Raw genomic sequence first — 24,042 nt, 5'->3', positions numbered from 1 at the left:
TTAGATATACGCGCATGGTAAATATTTATTGAAAAATACTACATATTACGAAGACATTTGTTTTGGATATAAAATAACGAAAAATACATTAGTGTCAAAGAATTAACTGATCATTCGCTATCACCTTCGTCGATACTGTCAGGTGGAACTGGTGGTGGTTCATTTTCGTACATAGGCGCAATCTGGAATAGCATAACACACATTAGAAAGTATTTTTATAAAAAGAAAAATTATCCGCAAAGATTTAAAAAACTATGTAAAAGTAGCGCAATTTTACCGTGTTCACTGAACTTGGAATACATTTTATCGAAGAATAAATATTGTCGGATGCACTTGTTACTCCTGATCTCTCGATATGTTCCTCAGTTTGTTGATCGCTTTTACCGATATTTTTACTAACTGTAGGATGTACATCCTTATGTATTTCAGATTCCGTAGACTCCTCGTCGGAGTCTTTGTACAACACTTGTAAAGTGATATGCTAAAGACGTCATTTTTATTAGTTTCAATTTTCAATTTTTTATAAAAGTATGTATTTTTACCTTTATTGTTTTTGCAATAGTTGACTTTACATAGTCCAAAGGAAGTTCAGACTGTGATTGATTTGTAAATTTTTCTGACAATGCATGGTATGTCCTGTTCATTATTTGTTTTATTTCTTTGTTTTTTCTTTCAATCTGTAAAAAATAAGCAAATAATTGTCGACAATTAAGAAGTGGGAGTAGAAAGAGCTAAAGAAAAAATTTTGAAAAAAATTATTACGTCATTCCGTTTGAACGTTTCGTCTGCCTGATCTCTGTTATACTTGCAAAGTCTATTTTGTAAATTAATATTTTCTTCTTTATATTGATTCATTGTATTTAGAGTTACTTCTAAGGTTTCTTTGGTTTCCTTCAGCTCGTTGTTTATTTTGCTCAGATTTGTTCCTAATTCTTGGAGTTTTTTATTTAAATCCGCGTTAGCTCGCAACAATGATTCTTTCTCTTCTGTAATAGAGAAATCAGTAATTACTAAAATTATATAAATTACATTCTTTTATATAAACACTTAAATATGGTTTTTAATTTTATTTTAGATTATCATCACCTTGTGATTTTTTTAAATCATTCTCCAAAATATTTATTTTGCTCTGTGATTGTCGAAGATTCTCATCCAGTGTATCTTTATCGGTGCTCTTTGGTGATTCATTATCTCTTGCGTTCATTTGAGAGGCGTTAAAAGCTAAAAGCATTTTCAAAGAAGCATCCAAAGCTGCTTTATCATTTGCTGTTGGAGTTGCTGCATTTTGAAGTTCGAGCGCGTGAAACTACACACATAATAATTCTGTAATCAATGTATTATCAATGTATTACGTTTTTTTACTCGCAAACATACCTTATCTAATAATTTTTGAATATTATCGGATATTTTAGACATCCCCATTCGTATTTCTGCATTTGTTATTCTAGTTTCTGACAGCAACATATTGAGAGGATCCAAAGCAGTTGGTATCGTACGATTCACAGTCTGGAAATTGTACAAATTATGTTTTGTTTATCATTCTAACAGATAAAAAAAATATAGAAATATTTGTACAGCTAAATAAGGCGACGTCCATATTTGTTGTGTTGATGAAGGCGCAGCAATCAATGACTGATAAGTGTTAGGATCTAGAGAAGGCATTTCAGTTCTCGTCTCTGTAATTTTCTGGACGACCTTCCTTTCTTCTGACAAGTCATGCGACAAATTCTTTTTTTGCAAACTTCCTTCTGATTGCTCGATCTAATGTATATAGTACATAACATTTTAGCAAAATAGACATTTTATGTTTTACAGGAAAATTTATAAAATATAACTAACCCTTTTGTAACGTGGAGATTTATGAGGTATATCATCCTACAAAATATAGTATTGCTTTTCTTTTAGATCAGAACAATAACGTGGATAATTAGTTTGACAAATTCATGTACATTAGTTTTAACAGTTTGAATATCAAAAAGTACCTCCGTATCTTCGGAGTCGGTAGTAGAGAGTAAGGGCATCTTTGGCAAAATAGACTGTCCCATTTTAGCCATTCTCGATATTATTGCAGCTCTTCCACTTGACGTTTTAGATGTGGGTGGACTTTCTTCCGATGTTCGTACATCGATTATCTCAATCATTAACATAACATATCTCTCCTTAGGAAACCCAGGTCCTAAACTAATCTATGTAAAACTGTTTAGTGAAGAACGTCGTTACATATAGAATATTTATAGAAATTTCTTGAAATTACCTGTTTGCCAGGAGGTAAGAATAACATTCTTTTGAGACCCTTGTTACAACCTAGAAGTGTCCTTTCCCAATTGTTATCTGGTGATATTTCTACAGTCATTGTTTGCGACATTATAAGATTTGAATTATTTTTGAAAGGTTGCACTATTTCAGTTCCCACAAAATATTTTATATGTACATTATCTCCTTCTTTCACAATTACATCTTTATTGCCTGGTTGTAAATCTTGATAAATTACATTTTCTCCTTTGTCTTGTGTAACAAAATAGCGTGCCAGTCCTACTTCTATTGCAAACTCCACATAACTGTCATTAGTATCAAATAAAACTGACCAATTGTTTTCAGTGTTATTAACTGTGTCATAATAACTGGCATAATTGTTTGCTTGCACAGTGTATACAAAGTCGCTTGTTATTCTCACAACAGATACATACTTTTGCTTAGTTCTGTACAAAATTATTTCATATATCTTGGACATTGTATTACCTGTCAGTGCTATACCAAGCTTTCCAACAGAAATATATTCACCATTTTTCCTGAAACAATAAATTAGTGTAAAAAACAATATAGACACATCAATTAAAAACATAGAAAAATTTATATATTATTATTAGCAATTCTCAATGTTTACAGTTGAAAAGCATGTACAGCTTTAGCTGTAAGGACTTCAGTTTTAGAAGCTGATGCAGTTTGTTGTACACTATACTGAGTATTTTCCTTTGTGGAAGTTGTTTGCTTCGAGGAATGAGAATCTGTAAATTTTTGTTGTAGCCCAAAAATTGCAGCCAAGTTAGACCTAAAAAAAATAATTATTTGTTATTTTTAAGTACGACAGAGTCACTTTTATCATACAAAATTATATGAAAACACACCCTCCTGAGGGTGCAAAATCGGGCTCATCGTCATCTCGAAAGATTTTATCGAGATTTGGTAGCTGACTTTGCGAGCTCATAATTACAGATGATTTTATTGCGGTGCTTTAATTATGTGTAAAATGACACATCGTAATGACATTTCTTAACTCGCTAAAAATTGTCTTTATTATTTCTATCGTATATCACAAATCCCGAATACATCACAAACACAAAACATTTAAGTTAAGATTACAGATCAGACTATGAATTAGTATTAATATTAGATTGACCAATTGGAACTAAGATTTGCTTTCTCCGTTTTGATTGGCTAAATTCCAATTCAAATTCATATCCAATTCGACAAAGAGAGAATTAACCAATCGTATTGATTGGTTCATTAGGCGAAGTATTCGAATGCGATTGGATCAGTTTCTTCTTCGTCGAAGTTCCATTTTGCTGCTTTTCTACGAGAGCAAAATGTTGATTGACCGCGATCGGCTCTTGCCACGCGTCTGTGCACGTCAATTTATTGCTATAGAATATTTCGAAACGGCCAATCCTTAATCAAGGATTATTCACTTATTAAATATTGGAATGTTCATTGGTGTATCCAGGGATTGACGTGTTAAAATGAAAGTTTAGTTGGGATTTTTTTAGTTATAAAATGTTTAGATAGGGGTTTGACACATACGCCACGTGCTTGCGCGCAAAGCCGCGAGACGAATGACAGCCTTGCATGCAAATCATAAATGACATTTACAATTACGAATAAATTGTGAAACGTGTCCTGCAAAGGTGGCACTCCGTGATACACGTAGACGTGACATAACCTCCGTCAATTATCGCGGAAAATATTTCACAATATTTTACGTGTTTAACGATGTAAAGTGTTCCTAAGAATTTTTTATAATACGCAATAATTAACGAGCACTGTGCAGCAAAGGTGTCACACACACACACACACACGCACGATGAATTTGAATAAAACAGAAAAATTGTTAGCTGCTAAGAAAAAGGTAATGCGGATGATTTGACAACTCACGCATAAGTGCTACGTGCCATTTCTGTTTTACTAATGCTTAAAATGTCTAGGTTAATCACTTTCGACACACTGTCAATTGATTTTACTTATAAAATTACAATTGTATCTGTGATTTTTATTGCAGCTAAAAGAATTTCAACTTCAAAAAAGATTGCAAGCACAAGAGGCCTTGAATAAACAACAAAATATAGATGCAAAAGATGAATCCGTATCTCAGGTGATTACAGTTTTTTGATTGTAAATAATGACATGTTTAAAATACATTTGTATATGCTTTAAGTTTTTTTTTGTTAAAGATTTATCTCTTTATTGTGTGTAATAACTATTATATAAATTTGAATATCTCTGTGATAGAGTATTGTACAGTTAGAATTTAAATAATATGTTTAGTAATGATAAGTTTAATAATTTATATCACAGCAATGTTAATATCATAATGTTTCTAATAGTGCCAAAAGAGTAGTCAAGAGGTAGAAGTGAATAAATCATGTGATCAAAATAATCAGAATGAGACAAAACACATAGAGGACATAAGTCAAAGTGAAGAACATTTGAATAATGTGCATAACAAAGAAACTTTGTCAAATCATGCTAATGTCACCAATAATTTAATAGATTTTTCTGAATCTACAATAACAAGTGAAATAACAGAAAAGGAATCTCCTGTTCCTCAGAACTGTATAGACCATACCGGAGTATATGATAGTAGAAACAAAGATACTGTGCATTCACATTCTCAAACAAATTTGCAGTCTGTAGAAAATGATGGAAGATATAATTTAAATATGATTCCGTCTGATAGATCACCAACAGTGCAAAAAGAACATTCACAGGAAATGGGTCCAGAAGCTGCTAATTTAGTTGCTGATGCTACAGATCATAGTGAGGTCACTTCATATAATCGTGATGTGAAGGATCTGAATCAATTTTTAAGCACATGTTTAGAAGAACAGAAACAGCTTGTAACTGATTTGCACATTCAAGCCAGTCGTTATGTAAGTATAGCTTAACTAAATATTTACTCTTATAATCTATAATTTCATTAATATTATCATTATAATTTCATTAATATTATCATTATCTTCTAAAACCTAAAACAGCATAGCAGAGTGATAGAATTAGAAAGCATTCTTGCCACAAAAGATTCTGAGTTTGAGGCTAAACTCATTCGTGAAGTAAATCCCTTGAAGGAGCAATTGCAATTTCATACACAAACCACCAGTATTTTGATAGCAGAAAAGGCAGATCTCACAACAGCCTTGGAACAGAGTCAGAAAATTGTAAAACAGTATTCAGGTTAATATATATTTGAAGTAAAACAAATACTCTCTGTAAAAATAATCCTTAAATTATATATTTAATAAAATATCTCTTGAAATGTTTGTTGTAATTAAGTTTTTGCTATATTTAGAGGAGCTAGAAGAGATAAACAGGAAATTGAAACACAGTCAACTTCGGATTAACGAACTTGAAAAGGAATTAAGTCAAACAATGAGTAATTCTACCGACACTCAGAAAAATGCCTATCAAATACAACAAGTCTACGATGAACTTGAGAAAAAATATTATGAACTCAGGTATTATATGGGCGTTTAGTGTTTTATTCCGATAAATGTATGGATATTTAAATTTGTTTATCATGTGAAATAATTCTGGTTTTTAGGAAAGAAAAGGAAGATCTTGAATTAGAAACGTCAGAATTGAAACAAAAGCTAAATTTAAAAAATACCGAATTTATTAATCTGCAACAAGAATTTCAAGAGAAAGCAGCGTTACTTTCTTTAAACGAATTGAGATTACAGCAGGTAATTCTACATTTAACTGTGAGATTGAAAATCTCACAATCTCGAGATACTGATGTGTTTTGATTGTAGTTAACTGACACATCGCAAACGTTAGAGTCTCAAAGCCAAACTGTCACAACATTGGAACAACAACTGGTTCAACTAAAAGAAACTTTAAAATTAGTGAGTAATGAGAAAGATGAAGCAAGTAAACAGTATCAGAATTACGTGCGACAATTGGATATGCAGCAAGCAAATCTGCGTGATGAGGTATGTATAAATGTTCGTATTATTTTGATCAAAAAAAATAAATCATGTTTCATTAGTGAATATTTGTAGCTCGAAAATGGGAAAAAATTAATCAATGATTTAGAAAGCAGAGAGAAAAGTTACATACAACGTTTATCCGATATGGAACAACAATTACAGCGTGAAAAAGAAAAAACTGAATTTTTAGTACCGGTACAAGATCATGATGACAAAGTAAATAGTTTAATGAAGAATATCGAAGAATTAACTATACAGCAAGAAAAGTTTCATATCGCATTATCTGAAAAGGTGAAATAAAAAAAGATTTTTTTTTAATGATGATTAAACATCATGTACTGAGAAAACCTGTTTACGAGCAACACAATGTGTTTTTCAGGATGCGGAAATTGAAATGTTAACGAAAGAATTGCAAGAATTACGAGATACAAAAGACGATACAACAAATACAGATGCAGCAAAATTAGTGCAAGCTCTTGAAGGCGAAAAACTTGGTGCATCTAGAGCTGTTTCACAAAATCAACAATTGAAGCAACAGTTAACGGAAATGGAAAATGCTTTTGTTACACTTGTAAGTAGCGCATATAGCTATACGCATTATACAATAATAGAACTGTATAAATTTGTTTTTAGAGTAATGCAAAGTTAGATTTGACAGAACAACTTCAAGCTGAGCGAAATATTGGCAGAAAATTGAATGCGAAATTAAATATTGTTGAGACAGAAGTAGATAATTTGAAAGAAAAATTGAGGGAAAAGGAAACATCCTTAATGGAATTAGAAAAGGAAAAATTGCAAAATGCCCAAATTGCAGATCAAATACAGCATTATCAAGCTCAATCTCGTCAAGCCTGTACATTGCAACAAGAACTACAAAATGCTTTGGTAATTGGTTTTAATTATTAACGATTTGTGAGCTTTTTTTTTACTTGTTTAATGTGTTCTTTATTTTTCTCACAATACTCTACGATGTGATTATGTGATAGTCTTATTAGTTAATTAAGTATATATATAAATATCTCTATACAGATACTCATAGAGAACTTAAAAAAAGAAAACGAAAAACTTGCAAAACAATTAGAGACTAAAACAAAAGAACAAACATATCTGTCTGAAGAATCTGAAAATGTTAATAAAAATGAGCCTATAATGAAGAGTGATCAAAGTTCAGACAATATAGCACCAACGCAAAGTTTGCCACTGCCTGAAAATAACACTACTTTAGCTGATTCTGAGCCTATTAAAAAATTAGAAAAAAGATTTACAGAAACAATGGAAAAGGTCGCTGAATTAACTGACGAAAAACAGAAATTAGAACATCTTGTTCTCCAATTACAAGGTGAAACAGAAACTATAGGTAGGTTGCGTATTACTTTTAACTAAAAAAAAACCAGATAAAAATGAAAATAAACGAGCTATCTAATTCTCCCTGTTTATGTTTAACACAGGAGAATATATTACTTTATACCAAAAACAACGCGCTATTCTAAAGGAGAGATGGAAAGAAAGACAACAAACCTTCCGGCAATTAGTAGAGCAACGTAATCAACAACAAGAACAGTTACATAAATTAAAAATGTTGGTTACTGAATTGCTGAAAAAACATCCTGAAACATTACTAAGTTCTACAGAAAACTGTATAGCTGCTTGTCATACAGGTAATCATCGCATACATTTATTGCATCAGATGATTTTTAATAAACATCTATTTGCAACTTGCTTTACATGTGCGGCAAAACAAAAGAATTATAAATTTATATACATATGTATAAATGTTTTGTGCACAGAAGTGAACGCTGAAATTGTTGCATCCTCCAATAGTGAGCAAGAGAGTGAAAAACTACCATTGATTGAAGATAAAACGACATCAGAGATTCTTGATCTTCTCACGGAAATCAAAGACTGTAAAGACGTGTGTACTGAATCTAACTTTCATCCTTGTCCATGGTGCTCCGGAAAATTAATTACAGTATAATATCCATAAATAAATTAAAAACCTTTTATTATATTAAACTATATCTATGCAATATTCGTTAGTTATTTATAGACTGTAATACTTGTACATATAAAAAAGTTTATTTTTTTTTTTTTTTTTTTTATCTTGTATGATATCACTCTCCCAGAAACATATAAACAGACAAAAACTTTTTTTGTCCAAGTTTAACTTACTTTATAAATATATACAGTGCCTTGAATAGTTTTGCAGAGATATAGAGAAAACTTTGTTGTATCTTTCTAGTACCATTCATCAAAAGTATAGCCAAAACACTTACTGAATATCGATTTTATTTTTTGAATAAACACTCGCTAATATATTTTAAAAGAATTTTATTTTCGATATTAATTACAAATATACAACCTATGCTTTTAAAGCGTATTTCCTTTGCGGGAATGCAGCTTGCTTGCGAATCTCTTTTAGGGTTTTCCTGCCCGCCTGATAAGGCGTAAGAGCACGCCGAAGAGCTCTTGTTTTTTTCGGTCTTAAGTCAAGCGGCTTGTATTTCTTGTTCTTGTAAAACAAGCGAAGATTTTCCTTTTGTTTCTGATGCATAATAATATATACTCGTGCAATTGCTTTTCTTACAACACGACTGCAACAAAATTAGAATTATTTTGTAATTAATAAAAACTATCCATTTATGACTTAAAAATCCTAAAACCAATATATAGTAGTTTTAGAAACTCAGACAAAAAATTACAATATTTAAGTTACTTGATATGATATACAAAATTATATACATTTCATTAGAAAAACAAGTTTGAGTTAATATTTTCATAAGAACTCACATTTTTGACAATTTTGATGCAGCTCCACCAGTTACTTTAGCTACTCTCAAAGTAGTCAGTTCTGTTTTAAGCTGATCAAGCTGCTTTAGCAGCTCTTTTTTGTCTTTGGTCCTTAACTCAGAACACTTTACTTTCGCCTAAAACATTTCAAAATCATGTTTAAGTGTGTCCATACACATTGACAGAGCATCTCTTCTCAAATTACACGTTATAATTTTATGAATTATACCATTGCCTTATTAGTACAAAATTATATTAATTACTACAGACACAAAATATATAAATCTTTGTTTTTCTACACTAAATTCAAAACTATTTAATCTCTATTGACGTTTTCAATTGAGCAAATAAGGTTATGCAATATAATGGTGTTTGTTAAGAATAGAAAAAAATTCATAGTTTATGGATTGCAAGATAACAAGTATAAGATTCTTATCAAATAATTAATATAAATTAGTCATCGATGTCTTTACTAATTTCAGATTATTATTTTACACGTTTACTGACCATCTTGAATCACTCCTGCTCCACTAAAGAAAGAATTATAAACCAGTGAAAATGGCGCTGCAACCTTAAGTCCGAATTCATAGTCGTTTCTCAAATCTTTAGATCTCGTTTCCAATTTCAAATTTCAGCTCTCAGGCTGGATCCTCATGCAGACACCGGCGCTTTGACACCGAGCGTTGATTGGTGTCTGCATGAAGATCCAGCCTAGATCTCCGACTTCAAATTTCAGTGTATCAAGTATCTTGTCGTACTTTAATAATGGAGATTTATACTACGATATAATTAATGACTTTCATTGAAAAGCTATAAACCTTTATAGCCTTCAATCAAAGAATTATATATTTCTATATATTCTTTGCTTTTATTATCTGGATTATCAAAGTTTATCTAAATTAACTAAATTATCTGAATTATCTGTATAATCTGAATTATCTGAATTATATAAATTATTTTATTATTTAATATGTATATATAAATTTGTTTTACACATATAAACCACATATACATGTACATATATTTACTTATATGATTGCAGGATACACATTGTCTCTTTCAATCACTCAAGCAATTATATAAGTAGTAAATAAATAAAGAAATATAGTGGAGTTTTATTTAGATTTGCAAATCATTTGCTCACGTACAAACGGCACTGGAAAACTTTCCTCCTCAAGTAGAATGGTATGACCATTAATATCATAAAGATCTTTGAAATATTTATGTTTATATTTTTGCACCGCAGTGCCTTCGCCAAATGTTACTATTTTTTTTGTTCCCATAATACTGGCAAACACAGCTTTGTATAATTTTTCTTTCTGATTGTGATAAATTCTAAATGGAAATATTCTGCTGACATATAAAATGACACTACACATAATAAGTCCACAGCATGATGCAATTAACTTAATCGGGTCGCTAGGAAGCTTGTATGGTTGGCGAAATAAACCTACAACTACTTCCTCTTCTTTTGGTGGATCTCTCAAAATGATATAGACTGCAGAAAGCAAGATAGCAATAGTGCCTATCCATCCACAATGATATGCAAAACTAACACATATGATAAGATTCGTTTCATCTCTGTATATAAGTTTATAATCATTACTTATATTGTCTTTACGCTTTAAATACTCTTCAGCTTTGACATTTGTCCTGTTGGTGAAATGATAACAGGTCTTCACTAGGGTGATTTTGTTAAAAGGACCATATATTATATTCTTGTGAAAAGCAGGTCGGCACAAAAGCAGAGCTTTATTCATGATATAAGCCATCGTTGTAACGATTCTGCAAAGTCACAAATGTGTGAATGTACATATATATATATATAAATTTTCATAACAAATATCAAATATAATTATTTTTGAACTTTGCAATTAAACATATAATACTTGCACATACATATTACGTTTTTATTTATTGTAGCTTTATTACACACAGTAATCACCACATTCAAACTTTTCGAAGCATCTATATATCTCTTATTTTGCCTTCTACTTTGTCTGTGCATTTATAGTTCTCAAACTTATAGGAAATCTCATTCTCTCTACAGAAAATTTCGCCTTTTATTTTCTCTGCATACCATGTGAAAAAAATTAGGTTAGGTTAGGTTAGGTTAGATTGCTATACTTGCTACACTTCAACTGCGATCTAAGTTAGCGCTACAAATGCTTCAAAGTATTATTGTATCTTTCATTTTCACTAAATATAGACAAAGATAGAACGTTGTTTCAAAGTATTTGTAATGTAACGTCGATCGAGACACCGTGTTCGAGAAATCTTGAATGTAGGCACGTGTGATTGAAACAAGGAGAGAAAAAGATCTTTTAGGATTTAATTTTCTTTTTTTGTAAAGATTTAACATGTCTTCGTTATTTAACGATGACAACTCGGATTCCGATGAAGAGTTAAAAATAAATCAAGATTATGCCAATATTTATGATTCCTTTCGTCAAAAAGAGGAGCTGCACAAACGTAAGTAATTTATGTAGTCAACAAGAGCAAGAACTTTTCTATTACAAATTGCACTAGTTAAAAAATTTATTTTCACTGTTTTAATGTTATGTGTAGTAAAAGCAAGATATGGAGAGAATGCTACAGATAACGAGTTCAGTGACAGCAGTTCATCCGAAGATGATGATGAAAATGTATGTTCTAACCTACTAGTAAATTATTAATTGTTTTTTTTTTACACATATATATATATATTTATAAAATTTTTTAAGTTTTTGTTAAAATGGAATGTATTTTATTTTCTCTTCTTTGGTTTGTATATCAAATTTAAGTGTGTTATTAATAAATGCAGTTACTCTGTGTAATACAATAATTTTTTTCAGATTGAGGATCCACAATTTGATAGAGAGTTTCTCATGACTCTAGCTTGTTTGAAAAATGATGACCCACGTATATATGATAAAAACGTTAAGTTCTTTAGTGATACAGTCCAACGTAAGACATCGGAAGATGTAGAAGGAAAGAAAACAGAAAAAAAGAAAGAGCAGGCTCTTTCTATACGTGACTATGAACGTAATATTATACTGGAAAGAAATGGGCGTTATAGCAGTGAAGATGAAGATGATACAAAACAAAGTGCTAAAATTAAAATGCCTACTTATATTGAAGAACAAAAAGAACTAAAAGATAGTTTTAAAAATGCTTTGCAAGATGATGACGATGAGGATGAAGATGGCAATGGTCTTCTAATGCTAAAACAAAAAACAGACGACGAAAAACAAAAGGCACTTTTCAATTAATTTTATTATATCATATATGTTATGTAAAAGTTAATGTAACTTACGCTTATTTTATTTATCTAGGAAGAAGCGTCATACAAAAAGTGGTTGAAAGGTCAAGAAGTACAAATAGATTCTCAGGATCAGAAAATACTTAAACCACTGCGCGATTACTGGATAGATCCTAATTTGGATCCAAATGAGAAGTTCTTAAGGGATTATATTCTGAATAATGAGTATATGGATAAAGAATCTTACAATGCGGATCTCGAGTATAATCATATTATTCATGACAGCGATGAGAATCTTTCAGAAGATGAAAGAAATGTTCAGAAGCAAGAAGAATTTGAACACAAATATAATTTTAGATATGAAGAACCCGACAAAGAATTTATCAAAAGGTAAAATAAAACAACTTAATATTTTATAATAAAATGTGAATTATCAAGTGTGTGCTCCATAATTCTTTTGCTTTATTTTTAAACTTATTCTCTCATTGAAATTTACTAAGATATCCACGAACAATGGAAAACTCAATGCGGAAGAAAGATACGCGCAGAGCGGAAAAGAGAGCAGAAATTAAAGAAAGAAAAGAGCAAGAGAAGTTGCGAAAGGCGGAAGAATTGAAACAGTTGAAAGTGTTGGCCAGAAAAGAGTTACAAGAAAAGATAGAAAAATTAAAAGAAGTTTCAGGAAATAATGATAAACGATTTGATACTTTTGATTTTGATACCGATTTTGACCCGGATGAACATGATAGAAAAATGAGAGAACTTTTTAATGATGATTATTACGCTGGCGGTGAGGATGAGAATCACAAGCCAGAATTCCCAGAGATTGATGAGGAACTAGATATCGAATCCACATGGGACAAATATGATCCAACAACAGATAAAATCGATCTGGATGCTGCTTCGAACAACGAACCTCATTGCGAAGATCCAGATTTCAATGTACTCTCATTATATAGTTGTGTTGCCACATATACATATATTACATATTTTTTGACTGGTTTGTATAATTTATTAATTGCTCTGGTTATAGATGGATGCTGATTACGACGAATCTCGAGCTTTGCAGACTGAACCTATTGAAAATACAAAGAAAAGGAAACGAAGGAGACGATCTAAATTTGCCGAGCTTCTAGCAAAAGACAAACCAAAATTTGATCCTCAACAATTTCCTTCGTATAAAAAATATTATGATGAATATTATTCATTAGATTACGAAGATATAATCGGAGATTTACCTTGTAGATTTAAATATAGGGAGGTAGTGCCCAACGATTATGGACTAAGTTTTGAAGAGGTAAGTGTTTTATACATATATATGTATATATATTACAATTTTATGATTGGTAATGCTAAAATCCACAAGTTCGGGCAAAATTATTCGGAATAGCAGTAAGATTCATAATGTGATTTAATAAACATATTTCATGTTTCAAGATTTTAATAGCTGACGAGAAAGAATTGAACAGATGGTGTTCTTTAAAACATGCTCTTAAACGCAAATCAGAAGCAGCAGAAAAAAATGATGTTTCCATGTATAAAAAAAAAGCAGCAAACGAAGCACTCAAACGAAAAATTTTGAAGAGTTTATATACGTAAGTGTTTTATAAGAATTGAAAACTATTATATGTGTATTTATATAATATATTAGATACATTAGATAAATTGTATATATGATAATTACGCATTTTTATGTGTACGTAGTGAGCCAGAGGAAAAAGAAGAAGAAGAAAATATTGAGGCAGAACAAACTAACATTAGTACTAAGAAACGCAGGCGAAAGAAGAAAGCTAAAAATATAAATTCTGATATAGAATCTACTAATATAGATGCCGTTTCTAAGGAAACAGTCACACAAATTGAAGAAAATGACACAAACAAAGACAATTTTCAAAATAACAATAATAATACGGATGATGTTTTGAAGAAAACTGCAACGGAAATTGCAGAAAATGGCACTAATACTAACAGTAATTCTCATAATACCAAGAATAACGAAAACGAAGATAAAGATGTAGAAAAGAAAGATGTGAAAAATAATAAGAGCAAAAAGCGGAAGCGAAAGAATAAATCAAATATTGACTCTGAATCGAATAATAAGAACAAAAAGAGCAAATCAAATAATGAAAACCAAGATAAAAACATAGAAAAGAAAGATGTGACAAGCAAGAGCAAAAAGCTGAAGCGGAAAAACACGTCAAATATCAACTCTGAATCGAATAATAAGAATAAAAAGAGCAAATCAAATGATAACGAGCCAATAATGTCCCTGAATGCAGAAAGATTAAAGACATACGGAATAAATCCAAAGAAACTAAAGAACAAGTTGAAATACGGTAATAAAAAGTTCTAAATAGTAATTTGTAAATATAAAGATGTAATTTATATATACTACAAGTAAATACACAGTTTAAAACGCAATGTATTTTATGTTTCCTAATATAAGGAATGAACAATTATTTTTGTAAGATAAACTTATTTCTCTCACCATATAAATCTCTTCTTTGCAAAGTTTTCATATAACAAAATTACGATAAAAAATTAAATGAATGTATCGATTATATGAAGAGTGGAAATAGTTTAATGTAACATAGAGCGAAGAGAAAGAATGATGTATATATTTAACAATATGTAGATCGTAATGCTTAAATATGTTACACACGTGTAAGAGTAAAAAACAGAAACAGCAGTCGGCGACTGCGCACGCCCTCGAGTAGGAGTGGTCTCGGTTAGGGCGGACCCGTTTTCGGATGATAAACGACGTTTGCGGATTATTAGGATTGTAGGTTGCTGTTTGTGTTTGCCTTTCTACAATTTCCATTTCTAATCCGGCCCGTATGTTTCGCTCGGAAAACGCACCCCAATGATCCGCGCGTTGCGAATATCACTTATCTCACTACGTTTCTCATTCTTTCTTCGAGTCGTGAGAGAGAAAGGCATGTGAAATATACAAATTTTTAATAACTTTTAGTAAATAATTTTTTTACAGGCTCAAATTATTGAGCGATGTATAAAAAACATTTCGAAAGTTTGACACGATACGTGTAGAAATTAAATACCGAAGAACTCAAGTGAAAGAAAAGATTTTATTACTAATATTATATTTTATTTATATTTCGGAGAAAAATTGCGGAAGAGACAATATCTTTGGATAATGTATTCGCGATGTCTCTAAAGAATTTTATTTAACAAGAGGGAACACAAAATGACATTGGTTGGATCGAACCGGTCCGCACTCAAACCTTCTTTCTCCCCCGGGTACAATAAATCAATCCCCTTAGCTCGACACGGGAGTACCGTAGTAGCAGGTGGCTCCTGACGGCCACCGGCACATTCGCGCCCTTAATTCCCAATTAATGTTATCCTCGATGTAAACGTGCGCTTCGTGTACGTCCCCCTTGTTCTCGAAACGTGTACGTTCGAACACGGTTTCTCAGAGATAATGCATCAAACGGACGTGTGTGTGTCTGAAACATTGTCTGATTTTTATTTAAATAAAAAACATTAGTTTCTTCTCCGTACGAACTTACGATCGATATTTCAATACAAGTTCAAATTAGATAAGACGTGAGATAAGACGATGCGTACGAATTTTAGCCGCGTCAAAAAGTATAAAATAAAATTTTTTCACGAGAGATACTCGATCCCTTCTCACGAACTTGCATTTTCGAGGACAATTCATGCGCAATCCTGCGCCTACAGGATACTTGTGAGTAGGTTTTTCTGTAGTCACAACAAACGAGATACTCGCGAAAATTTTTACGTGGCAAAAATTCGCGCGCACGTGTAATTGATTGGGAATAGGTAATCGCTGCGGGTCGAATTAAAAGCTATTGAATTACGAAAGAACCGAATTTCACGGACTAACGCCTCCATCTGGATGATGGTAGACGAGCAGGGTAAGTGCGCGCTTTTGGGGTAGTGTAATTGACGCAATATCCTTATCGATGTTCTAATTGGCGGAAAATTGTCGGGGAGAATCGCATCCGGTCACCGAAGCCTCGTTAACTGATCGAACAATTAAAGAACCCGCGTTGCGATTTCTTTTATTTATATATATATATATATATATATATATATTTACGCGAATCGCAAAAGTACAAAGTTAAATCCTCCGACCTCGAAATTCAATTACTTCTGTTTAGGAAAAACGTTGACGAGAAAGGAGACAGAGAAATCGATTATTTGTACAAAAGAATAAATAACATTTTATTGATATTTATATACGTATTGCTTTTCAATACATATATAGATTTGCTGACGTGTTACTTTTTCGTGCAGAGAAGAATAAGAATCTCTAGCGCTCGAGAGACAAGAAAAGAGAATGGAGCGCCTTTATTTTTCGCCTCGCAAATACACGCATAACGCGTGTATTTTATAAAGGCGATCGCCCTCGAGTTTCTCTGCGCGTTCGATGAAAAATTTATTTATGGATCGAGAGCCGTAAGAGACGTAACCGTACTAGACAGAGTCAAGTTCGTGTCGTTATGTTGTGAGATAGTTGAATTTTTGTTCTCATCCGGTGACAAATCCCCGACTTGAATAAGAATCACGAGATATGTAGTGACTGATCCAATGACCTGAAAAGAAACAAAGATATATGAAAGATATAAAAATCGTGGGAGATTTTGTTTCATAATAATATTCAAAAGAATTTTATCAGGCACGAACTTTTTTTCAGAGACTTTTTGTGTTTTAATCCGTCTTATCTATCTATTTTTGTGTAAAATTTGTGTTAGATATGCATGCGATATTTTGTAATTTCCTATATATTAAACTTTAATTGTACATTTGTGAAAAATTCACGCGAGAGATTTGATAGATGTATGATACTTTAGTGCGATAAAAATATATCATCTGCATTCAAAACAGATGTTTTGTACGTCATATTGAGAATTTCGACCAAGTCGTACAACTTACTCCGTGAATGAATGTGTGATCCAAGTTGAAAAATCCACACGCCGTGAAAATTAATGGGTTCTGTATCAGCTGAAGAGTAAAATCCCGTATCTGAAAACAATCTAACATAGATGTTTGTTTTTTTTTTTTTTTTTTTTTATTTGTGTTTTTAATACATGTCATTTTTTTTATAATAAATCAATTATTATGTAAGCTTGCCTCTGCGCGAAATTCTTTGCTAGCGGATGGCTCGTACAATTCGCAGATTATATCACCGGTGTTTGCAGCCTGTAGAAATAAGTTCGATAAGCAAATGGCGCGATTGTTTTAATTTCGTGATAATTTCCAATTATCTGATTATGTTCGTTTTAACATTCGCGGGAAGTGACAAAATGTTTCAAGCAATATAAATATATTTGTTCTCTCTGATTTCGCGAAACAAACGGAACAGTGTTTGTATACGTGAAGCTATATTTGTATATAATTTTTGAAGTTTCGTACCTCAATGGTCGCCATAGCGCACGTGTGATTTATAATGAGAACTTTTGAGGCGTAGAATAATACCCAGCACACGACCGGAACCATCTCTTGTCGATACACGTCCGAACTTATCTTTGACGACCATAAAATCGAATACGCGTAATAAAGAAGAGAGGTGATAAACACGAAAGATATCGTCATAGAAAGGAGAATCTGTATGCCATACGCTTCGTTTATGCTTCTGATAGACTTGATTAATTCCAGATGAACTTGCCTTTGTTGTCGTCATAAAAGAAGCAAGACTGTGTTAATTTTTCAATCGTACGTAAAAAAAAGCTCATTATTATTAAATTCTCTAAAATCGAAGATGTTATCAGGCAACTCAAGTAAGATTTCTAAGAGTCAACACATGGATAATAGATAATATGTGCAAAATATATAATATTTTTAATTTTCATTTACAACTATTTTTCAGAAATGTGTTTATTTTCTCGGAACAAAGATATCTATCTCACTTGACAGATCTCATTGTGTCGGTGTTCTCCCTGTTTTTGCGATCGTGCGCCGATGAGGTGACCGTCTTGTTCCACTCGTCTTTCATTTTCAGCACCCTTTTGTGCTGCGGCGAATCGGGGGTGGTTGTTAACATGCGTTGCAGCAGATTGTTCATCTGCTCGAATCGCATTTTCGAGTACCTTTAAATGTTTCAATCGGCAATTTTTTGCGGCGTGATCGAAACGAGAAAATATGAACACATTTTTTTATATACTTAAGATTTCAATATATATATATATAATTAATTGTACACACAATAAATTTATTCAGGCGCAAAATAATAAACGTCTAATTAGCGCAATTGAAATTGCAGAATAGCGAAAACTCAGAAGCGATTAGATTAGTTTTCACATTATCGTAATTAATAAACGTAATTAAGTTATTGTAATTAACAAGATATTAATTACACACAAGATTTCTATACCTGACCCAGTGCAGGAACGATGCATCGCTCACGTAGAGCAAACCTACGGGATAGTTCATGCCAATCCCGAGTATGAATTTGATGTGCAAGGGTGTTTCTTCTATGAACGATCCTTCGTAAGTGACCGCAACGAATATGATGATCACTATTATGATGTATACGAACGAGTAGATTTGAGACAGGTACAATTTCCGATAGTTCTTCTCTATTGCCATTTGCTCCATAGATTTCTCACACATTACAATGCGCATTATCGCCGTTTGCAAATGCTGCGAAAGCGCCATACATACTTGTCTTATCCTAGTTTTACTAGTCGATTGTGCAAAATAATATTGTGTTGAATCGATCCCTCGATTCAAAAGTAGAAAGAAAATAAAAAAAAAATCAAAACAAAAGAGAAAGAGATAGTTTGATAAATTAAAAATTTATTTTTTATTTAAATTTTAGAGTCGAACAAAACTTTTTTTGTAATTCGAAAAGAGAAGAACATTTTTTCTTAGAATGTAAAAAAAGAGAACGCTTTACCTTTCCCTTCCACCATGCACAGAAGACGAGACAGAACGTCAGACCGATGTTGGCGAAGAAGATAGCGTCGAACGTCGTGGTGCCGAGATCGTTCGCTTTGTGCAGGATGTAATCATTCATGTATTGCGTGGATAATATTGTGACAATTACGTATATCATTAGACACAGTAATGAGTATGTAAAATTCAGGATTCTTCCTCGCTTAGTGGTCCCGACACCCATTCCGAGAATGAAATTTGCCACGATCAATGGCATGATCATGTCGCACATGGTCTTCGGCTCGAACATCTTCGTTGCTGATACGATGATCGGCAAAACGCAAAGCCTATCGCTGATATAAATTGAGCAACACTCTTCAACAATTGCAAAAGCTCATTCACGTGGATGACGCGCGCGCACGGCTCACCTCCGTGTAAAATGAAGAAAAATGAATACGATAAATACGATAGCTGCGTCACACTTCGCGTGTTCCACGTGCGGACAACGTAATGCTAAATGCCAGCTCGATAAATGGTAGAAAACGAACAGGTGGCGGCGAACGTGAAAAGCTACCTGAGCGGACGATGTCCACGATGTTTCGTGATGCGTTTACGTCCCAAAGGATTCGTCGAAGTTCCGATCGATATTAGCTCGCGATCATGTAACGTAAAATAGTCTTATGTATGCCGTGTGTTTTTTTACACTTGTAACTATACAACAATGTTCTGTGAATAATTTTTAAATTTTTTCTTTTGTAGAGAAAGAAATGTACTGAATAACCGTTTTTTTTGCAGCAAATAGAGAGAAACCACAGAGGAGCATTTATTGGAAAAAAATTGTGAATGCTATTAGACAATTTTTGAGAAAAAAAAGTGCTTCGCACAATGTATGGCCTTTCTTTCTCTCTGTCTGTCTTTGTTACGGTTTTTATATCTATATATTTTTTTATAATTTCGAAGAGAAAGCAATTGGAAATTAGAAAAAAAATTAATTTTTCATTTTTGATTAATAATAAAGTGATTATATAACATATACGAAACATAAATACTGATAAATTTAGAAGATGACAACGCGTGCGGCACTATGAAATGAGTGACGAATATATCAGGTGTCCGTGATCTTGTAATGGATGAATGCCCGGGAGACTTTATCGGAAAGATCGATATTGTGCGAAATATCAAGTTAAGAGCTATCTTGTTAACGATAATATACCAACAGAATAAGAAATACTGGATCATACTTGCGCACATATAATTGTAAAAACGGAAGATCAACATAAAATGCAATTTGTTAATAGTGTTTTTGCATACACATACATAGATATTGAAAAACTTAATTTCAGCAATTTGTATATGAAAGAGAGAGAAAGTTTATTTTATATCTATAATATTCTCTCGCGACGGGTATTTTGCAAAAACTCTTAATAGTGTGTAATTATCAATTGTGATAATTATATATAAACTTCCTCTCTATATTGGATTTCAAAAGTCATAGATTCTGATAACATCGCCAACAGTATAGTAATAAAGAGAAATGAGTTACGATTACGAGCTGCGTATATATAAGCGTGCAATAACCGAGACACACACATTTTTCGAGTGTACACTTATCATAATACCTTTTTAATGTCCTTTTACGTTGTCATGGTTGACAACGAATTACTTAGAAACGAGAAAACAGAATTAATACGTGCCTGAGTACATTTTATTGTTCGGTTTGATGTTGCTCGTAACAATGATACATTTTATTGAAGAAAATACAAGAATTATCATAGTAATTATCATCAGCGTCATTTGTGGTGTTAAAAAAAAAAAAATTTATTGAAATAAAAGAAACGCGTATCTCAATTCTTTTACAATTACGAAAAAGAGACTAAAAATCAAAAAGAGACTAAAAATCAAATACAAAAGAGACTAAAAATCGTAAAAATATTAAAATTAATATTCCGTGAAAATATGATTCATTTAATTTTTATATTGCACGAGACGTACGTTCTACACAAATCTCTACTTTCTCTTCTAAGAATTTGTAATAATCACTCTTATTTAGAAATACTTATTTATAATTCTCAAATACGCGCATGTTGAATAGTTTTATTTGATTCTAGCGAGTTGCTCACTTGTATCGTGATAACTAGATAGGTTGTTACATATCTTAAAGTCTGCAAGAAAAACAATATACGTAGATATACGTATGCGAGATATTTGGAAAAAATATGTATAATATATTAGTATATTATTTGATACATGATTCGATACAAACCCTAGTTAAAACGGTGTTGTCCAAAGGAAGACCGAACGCTGTGAATGCGACCGGACTGTGCAGTAGTTGAATACCGAATTGCTGAATCTGTGAAATAAATTTCAACGTGCGATAATTGTGCAAGCTACAACTGATATCTACGCTAAATAAGAGCGTATAATGTATAATCGCAAAGACACAAACCTCATCTTTCAAGTCAGCGTTCGCATCGCATCCGTACATCGAGTGAATAATCTCGATAGTTTTATTTCCCTGTAATAATAAAAATAACACTGATCGAGAGAATCTGTAAGTAGATAATAATAATAATAGATTAAGTTATACCTCATCGGCAGTTGTTTTACACGCGCGGCTCAAAAAGAAGAGTTTTATTATATCGAGCAAGCCCATCGTGAGAGTTGCAATCGTCTGCTCCGTTAGGTGATCGGAAAGTTTGTATTTCATAATATATTGGATGTACAAATTATAAAGAGACCCGGTAAGAAACATAATAGTAAGTGCTATTTCGTTAGCTATTTGTACGCCGAAAATAGTACACAATGTTTTTGATATTCTACACAGTTCCAGATGAATCTGTCTGAAAAAAATGCGCTTATATTTGAAACATCGATATACTATTAATATGCTAGTAATAATATTTACTATTTTTCGGTCAAAGTATTGCAAAATCTGATTTAACAAAATGTTTCATTTCAGTTTTTTTTTATTTAACAGTAAACAATGTAGTAGTGTTTACACTCACTCCTCGCACTTACTTGATTATCTGTAAAAGATATATTCGATGTTCTATTTTTGCGGAATAATCTTCCTGACGTTGAATTCGTATTTCTTCTCGGAACTTATCCTGAAACTGGAACGGACGATCAGATTGAGCTTGCGACTTGATTGAATTTTTTTGTTTTTCCATCACAGAAATGTTGATCTGAGACTTCGATTTCTGACGATAACGTTTTAATATATTTCCGGCAAAAATGTGTTTTTGTCGCTGACAGTTCATGATGTCCGCGAAATCGTTCATTTCAAAATAGTCCTTCGGTTCTTTCGTCGACAATGAAACTTTTGAGTTCTCCCACAAAAGTCGGTTGATCGATTCGAATTTCATTTGTATGCCTCTGTATCGTTATACACAAATATAATGAAACAGATTAGATAATTACAATTATTTTTCTTTATGCAGTTGTTTACAGATTTATAATTTGCGTACCTTATATTTATGTAGAACTCCAAGATGACAACAGTGCCGATACACACTCCATACGAAAACGTGATCGTGACATACAATCTGTCGAAATGACCAAAAACATCTGGTTCAAAAAAAATAAAAACTAAGACGCATGAAATGAAAAAAAAAATTATCCAAGTGACTAATATTCCTATCATTATGAAGTAAAGTTTATTATAGTTAACCGGAAATCCGAGTTGCCGCAATGTTTCATGAATTGCGGCGAGTTTTTGTTGACAAACTTTGAATTTCTGCAAATATCAACGTGCGATTTACATACATAAAAATGTAAGATGTTATTTGTTTTATAAATTATGCTCACCTCCGTAAACCACCAGCCCAGTAACAACTTCATCAATACAGATATAGTGGTAATGTACATAAGAAATTTGTACATCATTGACTCCAGCTTCAGAAATTTAGTGTTCGAATAATATCGATGTTGCATGTGCAACGTACTGCAGTAAAATACATAAAGAAGCAGAAGATATATCAAGCTGATTATGTACCTCGGCCGACCGCGAAACTCAAAAGCGCGAAGCCCCAATAGACGAACGATAATGATCAACGGCTTCATCGTATCGGCCAAATATTTTGGACGCTTGAATAGCTTCATCGTGACATATGTCTTTGCGATATTTATCATTACATATGCAATATTTACTCGTTATTTTCGTTTATATCGATTTACACACGTGTGTGAGAAACCTTACACAGAGAACGTCGTACTTTTTCCTGAGCCAATTTACGCGAACAGTAGTCGATATTCGCGTCAGATCGGACAGCGATGCGACATTCGCATCGTTTCGTCTGTCACTGAGCTTCCTCTGTAGATCGCTGATGAAGCACACTCGCGTGCGGGCTTAATAAACGTTTATCATAAAAAATGTAGGTGTGTTAATCGAGGAAACGTGTGTAAACGAGCCGTGATGGTCTTTGAAGCGCCAACACACACACACGGAAGCAATAATGAATAACTTGTTGTGCAAACGCCGCGCGCACAGGATTCGCGTTTATTACCTCATTAATGCGTATTATACATTGTCAGTCTCGAATCGTTCCGAGCTGTCAAGCTCGAATAATTATCGGAGAAAGATTTTTCTCGTGATAGTCGTATGTTATAAGCACGCAGAGACATTGTCGCACAATCGCATTTCCTCTGACAACGACAGAAATGTATTGAATTGAGATAGATATGCTATTGTTGCTTTTTATACACACAATTGCACACAATTCCGTGGGGAAATTCTCTCGCCTTGAAAGCTACACCTGGAAAACTATTAATTAATTTAAAGGTCAACCCCGTTGAAGGGAAACCGATGATCGTGGTAAGTTACAACGCATTAAAGAGAGAGGCGTTGTTCTATATATTGCGTCTCTTACATTATTTATTTCTCTTACTGATAATAATACATGATATATTGAAATGTGATGATCACTAATTACACATTATACAAGACTGAGTAAC

At 32.5% G+C, this 24,042-nt stretch overlaps 6 protein-coding genes and 1 long non-coding RNA gene across 7 annotated transcripts; 2 read left to right on the top strand and 5 right to left on the bottom strand.

The window, feature by feature from the left end:
- Positions 1 to 31: 31 nt before the first annotated feature.
- LOC109859830 (FK506-binding protein 15) lies at positions 32 to 3,357 on the bottom strand. The gene is made up of 12 exons (XM_020438428.1): positions 3,126 to 3,357; positions 2,885 to 3,049; positions 2,255 to 2,789; positions 1,983 to 2,186; positions 1,840 to 1,875; positions 1,576 to 1,761; positions 1,375 to 1,506; positions 1,087 to 1,306; positions 763 to 986; positions 543 to 677; positions 278 to 481; positions 32 to 182 (listed from the first exon to the last, which is right to left on the bottom strand). Exons 1-12 carry the CDS (start codon positions 3,203 to 3,205, stop codon positions 111 to 113), a joined length of 2,193 nt encoding a protein of 730 aa, XP_020294017.1. The 5' UTR covers positions 3,206 to 3,357; the 3' UTR covers positions 32 to 110.
- A 245-nt stretch (positions 3,358 to 3,602) lies between these two features.
- On the top strand, positions 3,603 to 8,414 carry LOC109859828 (golgin subfamily A member 2-like). Its single transcript, XM_020438427.1, has 13 exons — positions 3,603 to 4,123; positions 4,274 to 4,366; positions 4,599 to 5,144; positions 5,250 to 5,445; positions 5,561 to 5,726; positions 5,813 to 5,954; positions 6,024 to 6,203; positions 6,273 to 6,491; positions 6,580 to 6,771; positions 6,834 to 7,085; positions 7,230 to 7,557; positions 7,649 to 7,858; positions 7,988 to 8,414. Exons 1-13 carry the CDS (start codon positions 4,079 to 4,081, stop codon positions 8,173 to 8,175), a joined length of 2,757 nt encoding a protein of 918 aa, XP_020294016.1. The 5' UTR covers positions 3,603 to 4,078; the 3' UTR covers positions 8,176 to 8,414.
- Positions 8,415 to 8,511: 97 nt separating this feature from the next.
- Positions 8,512 to 9,602, bottom strand: LOC109859831 (60S ribosomal protein L35). Its single transcript, XM_020438429.1, has 3 exons — positions 9,495 to 9,602; positions 8,988 to 9,124; positions 8,512 to 8,791 (listed from the first exon to the last, which is right to left on the bottom strand). Exons 1-3 carry the CDS (start codon positions 9,495 to 9,497, stop codon positions 8,560 to 8,562), a joined length of 372 nt encoding a protein of 123 aa, XP_020294018.1. The 5' UTR covers positions 9,498 to 9,602; the 3' UTR covers positions 8,512 to 8,559.
- Positions 9,603 to 10,082: 480 nt separating this feature from the next.
- On the bottom strand, positions 10,083 to 11,101 carry LOC109859833. Its single transcript, XR_002250747.1, has 2 exons — positions 10,887 to 11,101; positions 10,083 to 10,772 (listed from the first exon to the last, which is right to left on the bottom strand). It is a non-coding gene; the product is annotated as an uncharacterized LOC109859833 (long non-coding RNA).
- A 148-nt stretch (positions 11,102 to 11,249) lies between these two features.
- On the top strand, positions 11,250 to 14,642 carry LOC109859827 (protein KRI1 homolog). Its single transcript, XM_020438426.1, has 8 exons — positions 11,250 to 11,459; positions 11,556 to 11,632; positions 11,822 to 12,223; positions 12,302 to 12,618; positions 12,729 to 13,170; positions 13,262 to 13,525; positions 13,666 to 13,823; positions 13,933 to 14,642. The coding sequence occupies exons 1-8, from the start codon at positions 11,348 to 11,350 to the stop codon at positions 14,579 to 14,581; spliced, it is 2,421 nt and encodes an 806-aa protein (XP_020294015.1). The 5' UTR covers positions 11,250 to 11,347; the 3' UTR covers positions 14,582 to 14,642.
- A 1,977-nt stretch (positions 14,643 to 16,619) lies between these two features.
- LOC109859836 (putative gustatory receptor 28b) lies at positions 16,620 to 19,366 on the bottom strand. Its single transcript, XM_020438434.1, has 7 exons — positions 19,112 to 19,366; positions 18,572 to 18,855; positions 18,123 to 18,302; positions 17,629 to 17,881; positions 17,347 to 17,415; positions 17,149 to 17,238; positions 16,620 to 16,808 (listed from the first exon to the last, which is right to left on the bottom strand). The coding sequence occupies exons 1-7, from the start codon at positions 19,364 to 19,366 to the stop codon at positions 16,656 to 16,658; spliced, it is 1,284 nt and encodes a 427-aa protein (XP_020294023.1). The 3' UTR covers positions 16,620 to 16,655.
- Positions 19,367 to 21,058: 1,692 nt separating this feature from the next.
- On the bottom strand, positions 21,059 to 22,970 carry LOC109859834. The gene is made up of 7 exons (XM_020438432.1): positions 22,897 to 22,970; positions 22,557 to 22,825; positions 22,108 to 22,464; positions 21,677 to 21,929; positions 21,536 to 21,604; positions 21,353 to 21,439; positions 21,059 to 21,251 (listed from the first exon to the last, which is right to left on the bottom strand). The coding sequence occupies exons 1-7, from the start codon at positions 22,954 to 22,956 to the stop codon at positions 21,159 to 21,161; spliced, it is 1,188 nt and encodes a 395-aa protein (XP_020294021.1). The 5' UTR covers positions 22,957 to 22,970; the 3' UTR covers positions 21,059 to 21,158.
- Positions 22,971 to 24,042: the final 1,072 nt, after the last annotated feature.

The sequence above is a fragment of the Pseudomyrmex gracilis genome, unplaced genomic scaffold (genome assembly GCF_002006095.1).
Source record: "Pseudomyrmex gracilis isolate BER0280 unplaced genomic scaffold, ASM200609v1 scaffold_292, whole genome shotgun sequence".
NCBI classification, from domain to species: Eukaryota; Metazoa; Arthropoda; class Insecta; order Hymenoptera; family Formicidae; genus Pseudomyrmex; species Pseudomyrmex gracilis.
This window is presented reverse-complemented; position numbering and strand designations above follow the sequence as displayed.

What these genes read in the sequence shown, in the direction of transcription:
- LOC109859830 (XM_020438428.1), bottom strand. Translation starts at nt 3,205, where the DNA reads ATGAGCTCGCAAAGTCAGCTACCAAATCTCGATAAAATCTTTCGAGAT. An exon ending in TTCAAAAATTATTAGATAAG is followed by an intron (nt 1,307 to 1,374) that starts GTATGTTTGCGA and finishes TTATGTGTGTAG; the next exon opens with TTTCACGCGCTCGAACTTCA. An exon ending in TTCCAAGTTCAGTGAACACG is followed by an intron (nt 183 to 277) that starts GTAAAATTGCGC and finishes ATGCTATTCCAG; the next exon opens with ATTGCGCCTATGTACGAAAA.
- LOC109859828 (XM_020438427.1), top strand. Translation starts at nt 4,079, where the DNA reads ATGAATTTGAATAAAACAGAAAAATTGTTAGCTGCTAAGAAAAAG. An exon ending in TGTTAGCTGCTAAGAAAAAG is followed by an intron (nt 4,124 to 4,273) that starts GTAATGCGGATG and finishes TTTTTATTGCAG; the next exon opens with CTAAAAGAATTTCAACTTCA. An exon ending in ACGAATTGAGATTACAGCAG is followed by an intron (nt 5,955 to 6,023) that starts GTAATTCTACAT and finishes TTTTGATTGTAG; the next exon opens with TTAACTGACACATCGCAAAC.
- LOC109859831 (XM_020438429.1), bottom strand. An exon ending in GCATCAAAATTGTCAAAAAT is followed by an intron (nt 8,792 to 8,987) that starts GTGAGTTCTTAT and finishes ATTTTGTTGCAG; the next exon opens with TCGTGTTGTAAGAAAAGCAA.
- LOC109859827 (XM_020438426.1), top strand. Translation starts at nt 11,348, where the DNA reads ATGTCTTCGTTATTTAACGATGACAACTCGGATTCCGATGAAGAGTTA. An exon ending in CAGACGACGAAAAACAAAAG is followed by an intron (nt 12,224 to 12,301) that starts GCACTTTTCAAT and finishes TTATTTATCTAG; the next exon opens with GAAGAAGCGTCATACAAAAA. An exon ending in ATGGACTAAGTTTTGAAGAG is followed by an intron (nt 13,526 to 13,665) that starts GTAAGTGTTTTA and finishes TCATGTTTCAAG; the next exon opens with ATTTTAATAGCTGACGAGAA.
- LOC109859836 (XM_020438434.1), bottom strand. Translation starts at nt 19,366, where the DNA reads ATGCCATTGATCGTGGCAAATTTCATTCTCGGAATGGGTGTCGGGACC. An exon ending in GTCAGGTATAGAAATCTTGT is followed by an intron (nt 18,303 to 18,571) that starts GTGTAATTAATA and finishes AAACATTTAAAG; the next exon opens with GTACTCGAAAATGCGATTCG. An exon ending in ATCACACATTCATTCACGGA is followed by an intron (nt 16,809 to 17,148) that starts GTAAGTTGTACG and finishes GTTTCTTTTCAG; the next exon opens with GTCATTGGATCAGTCACTAC.
- LOC109859834 (XM_020438432.1), bottom strand. Translation starts at nt 22,956, where the DNA reads ATGTACATTACCACTATATCTGTATTGATGAAGTTGTTACTGGGCTGG. An exon ending in TGGGCTGGTGGTTTACGGAG is followed by an intron (nt 22,826 to 22,896) that starts GTGAGCATAATT and finishes TGATATTTGCAG; the next exon opens with AAATTCAAAGTTTGTCAACA. An exon ending in GTAAAACAACTGCCGATGAG is followed by an intron (nt 21,605 to 21,676) that starts GTATAACTTAAT and finishes TTATTATTACAG; the next exon opens with GGAAATAAAACTATCGAGAT.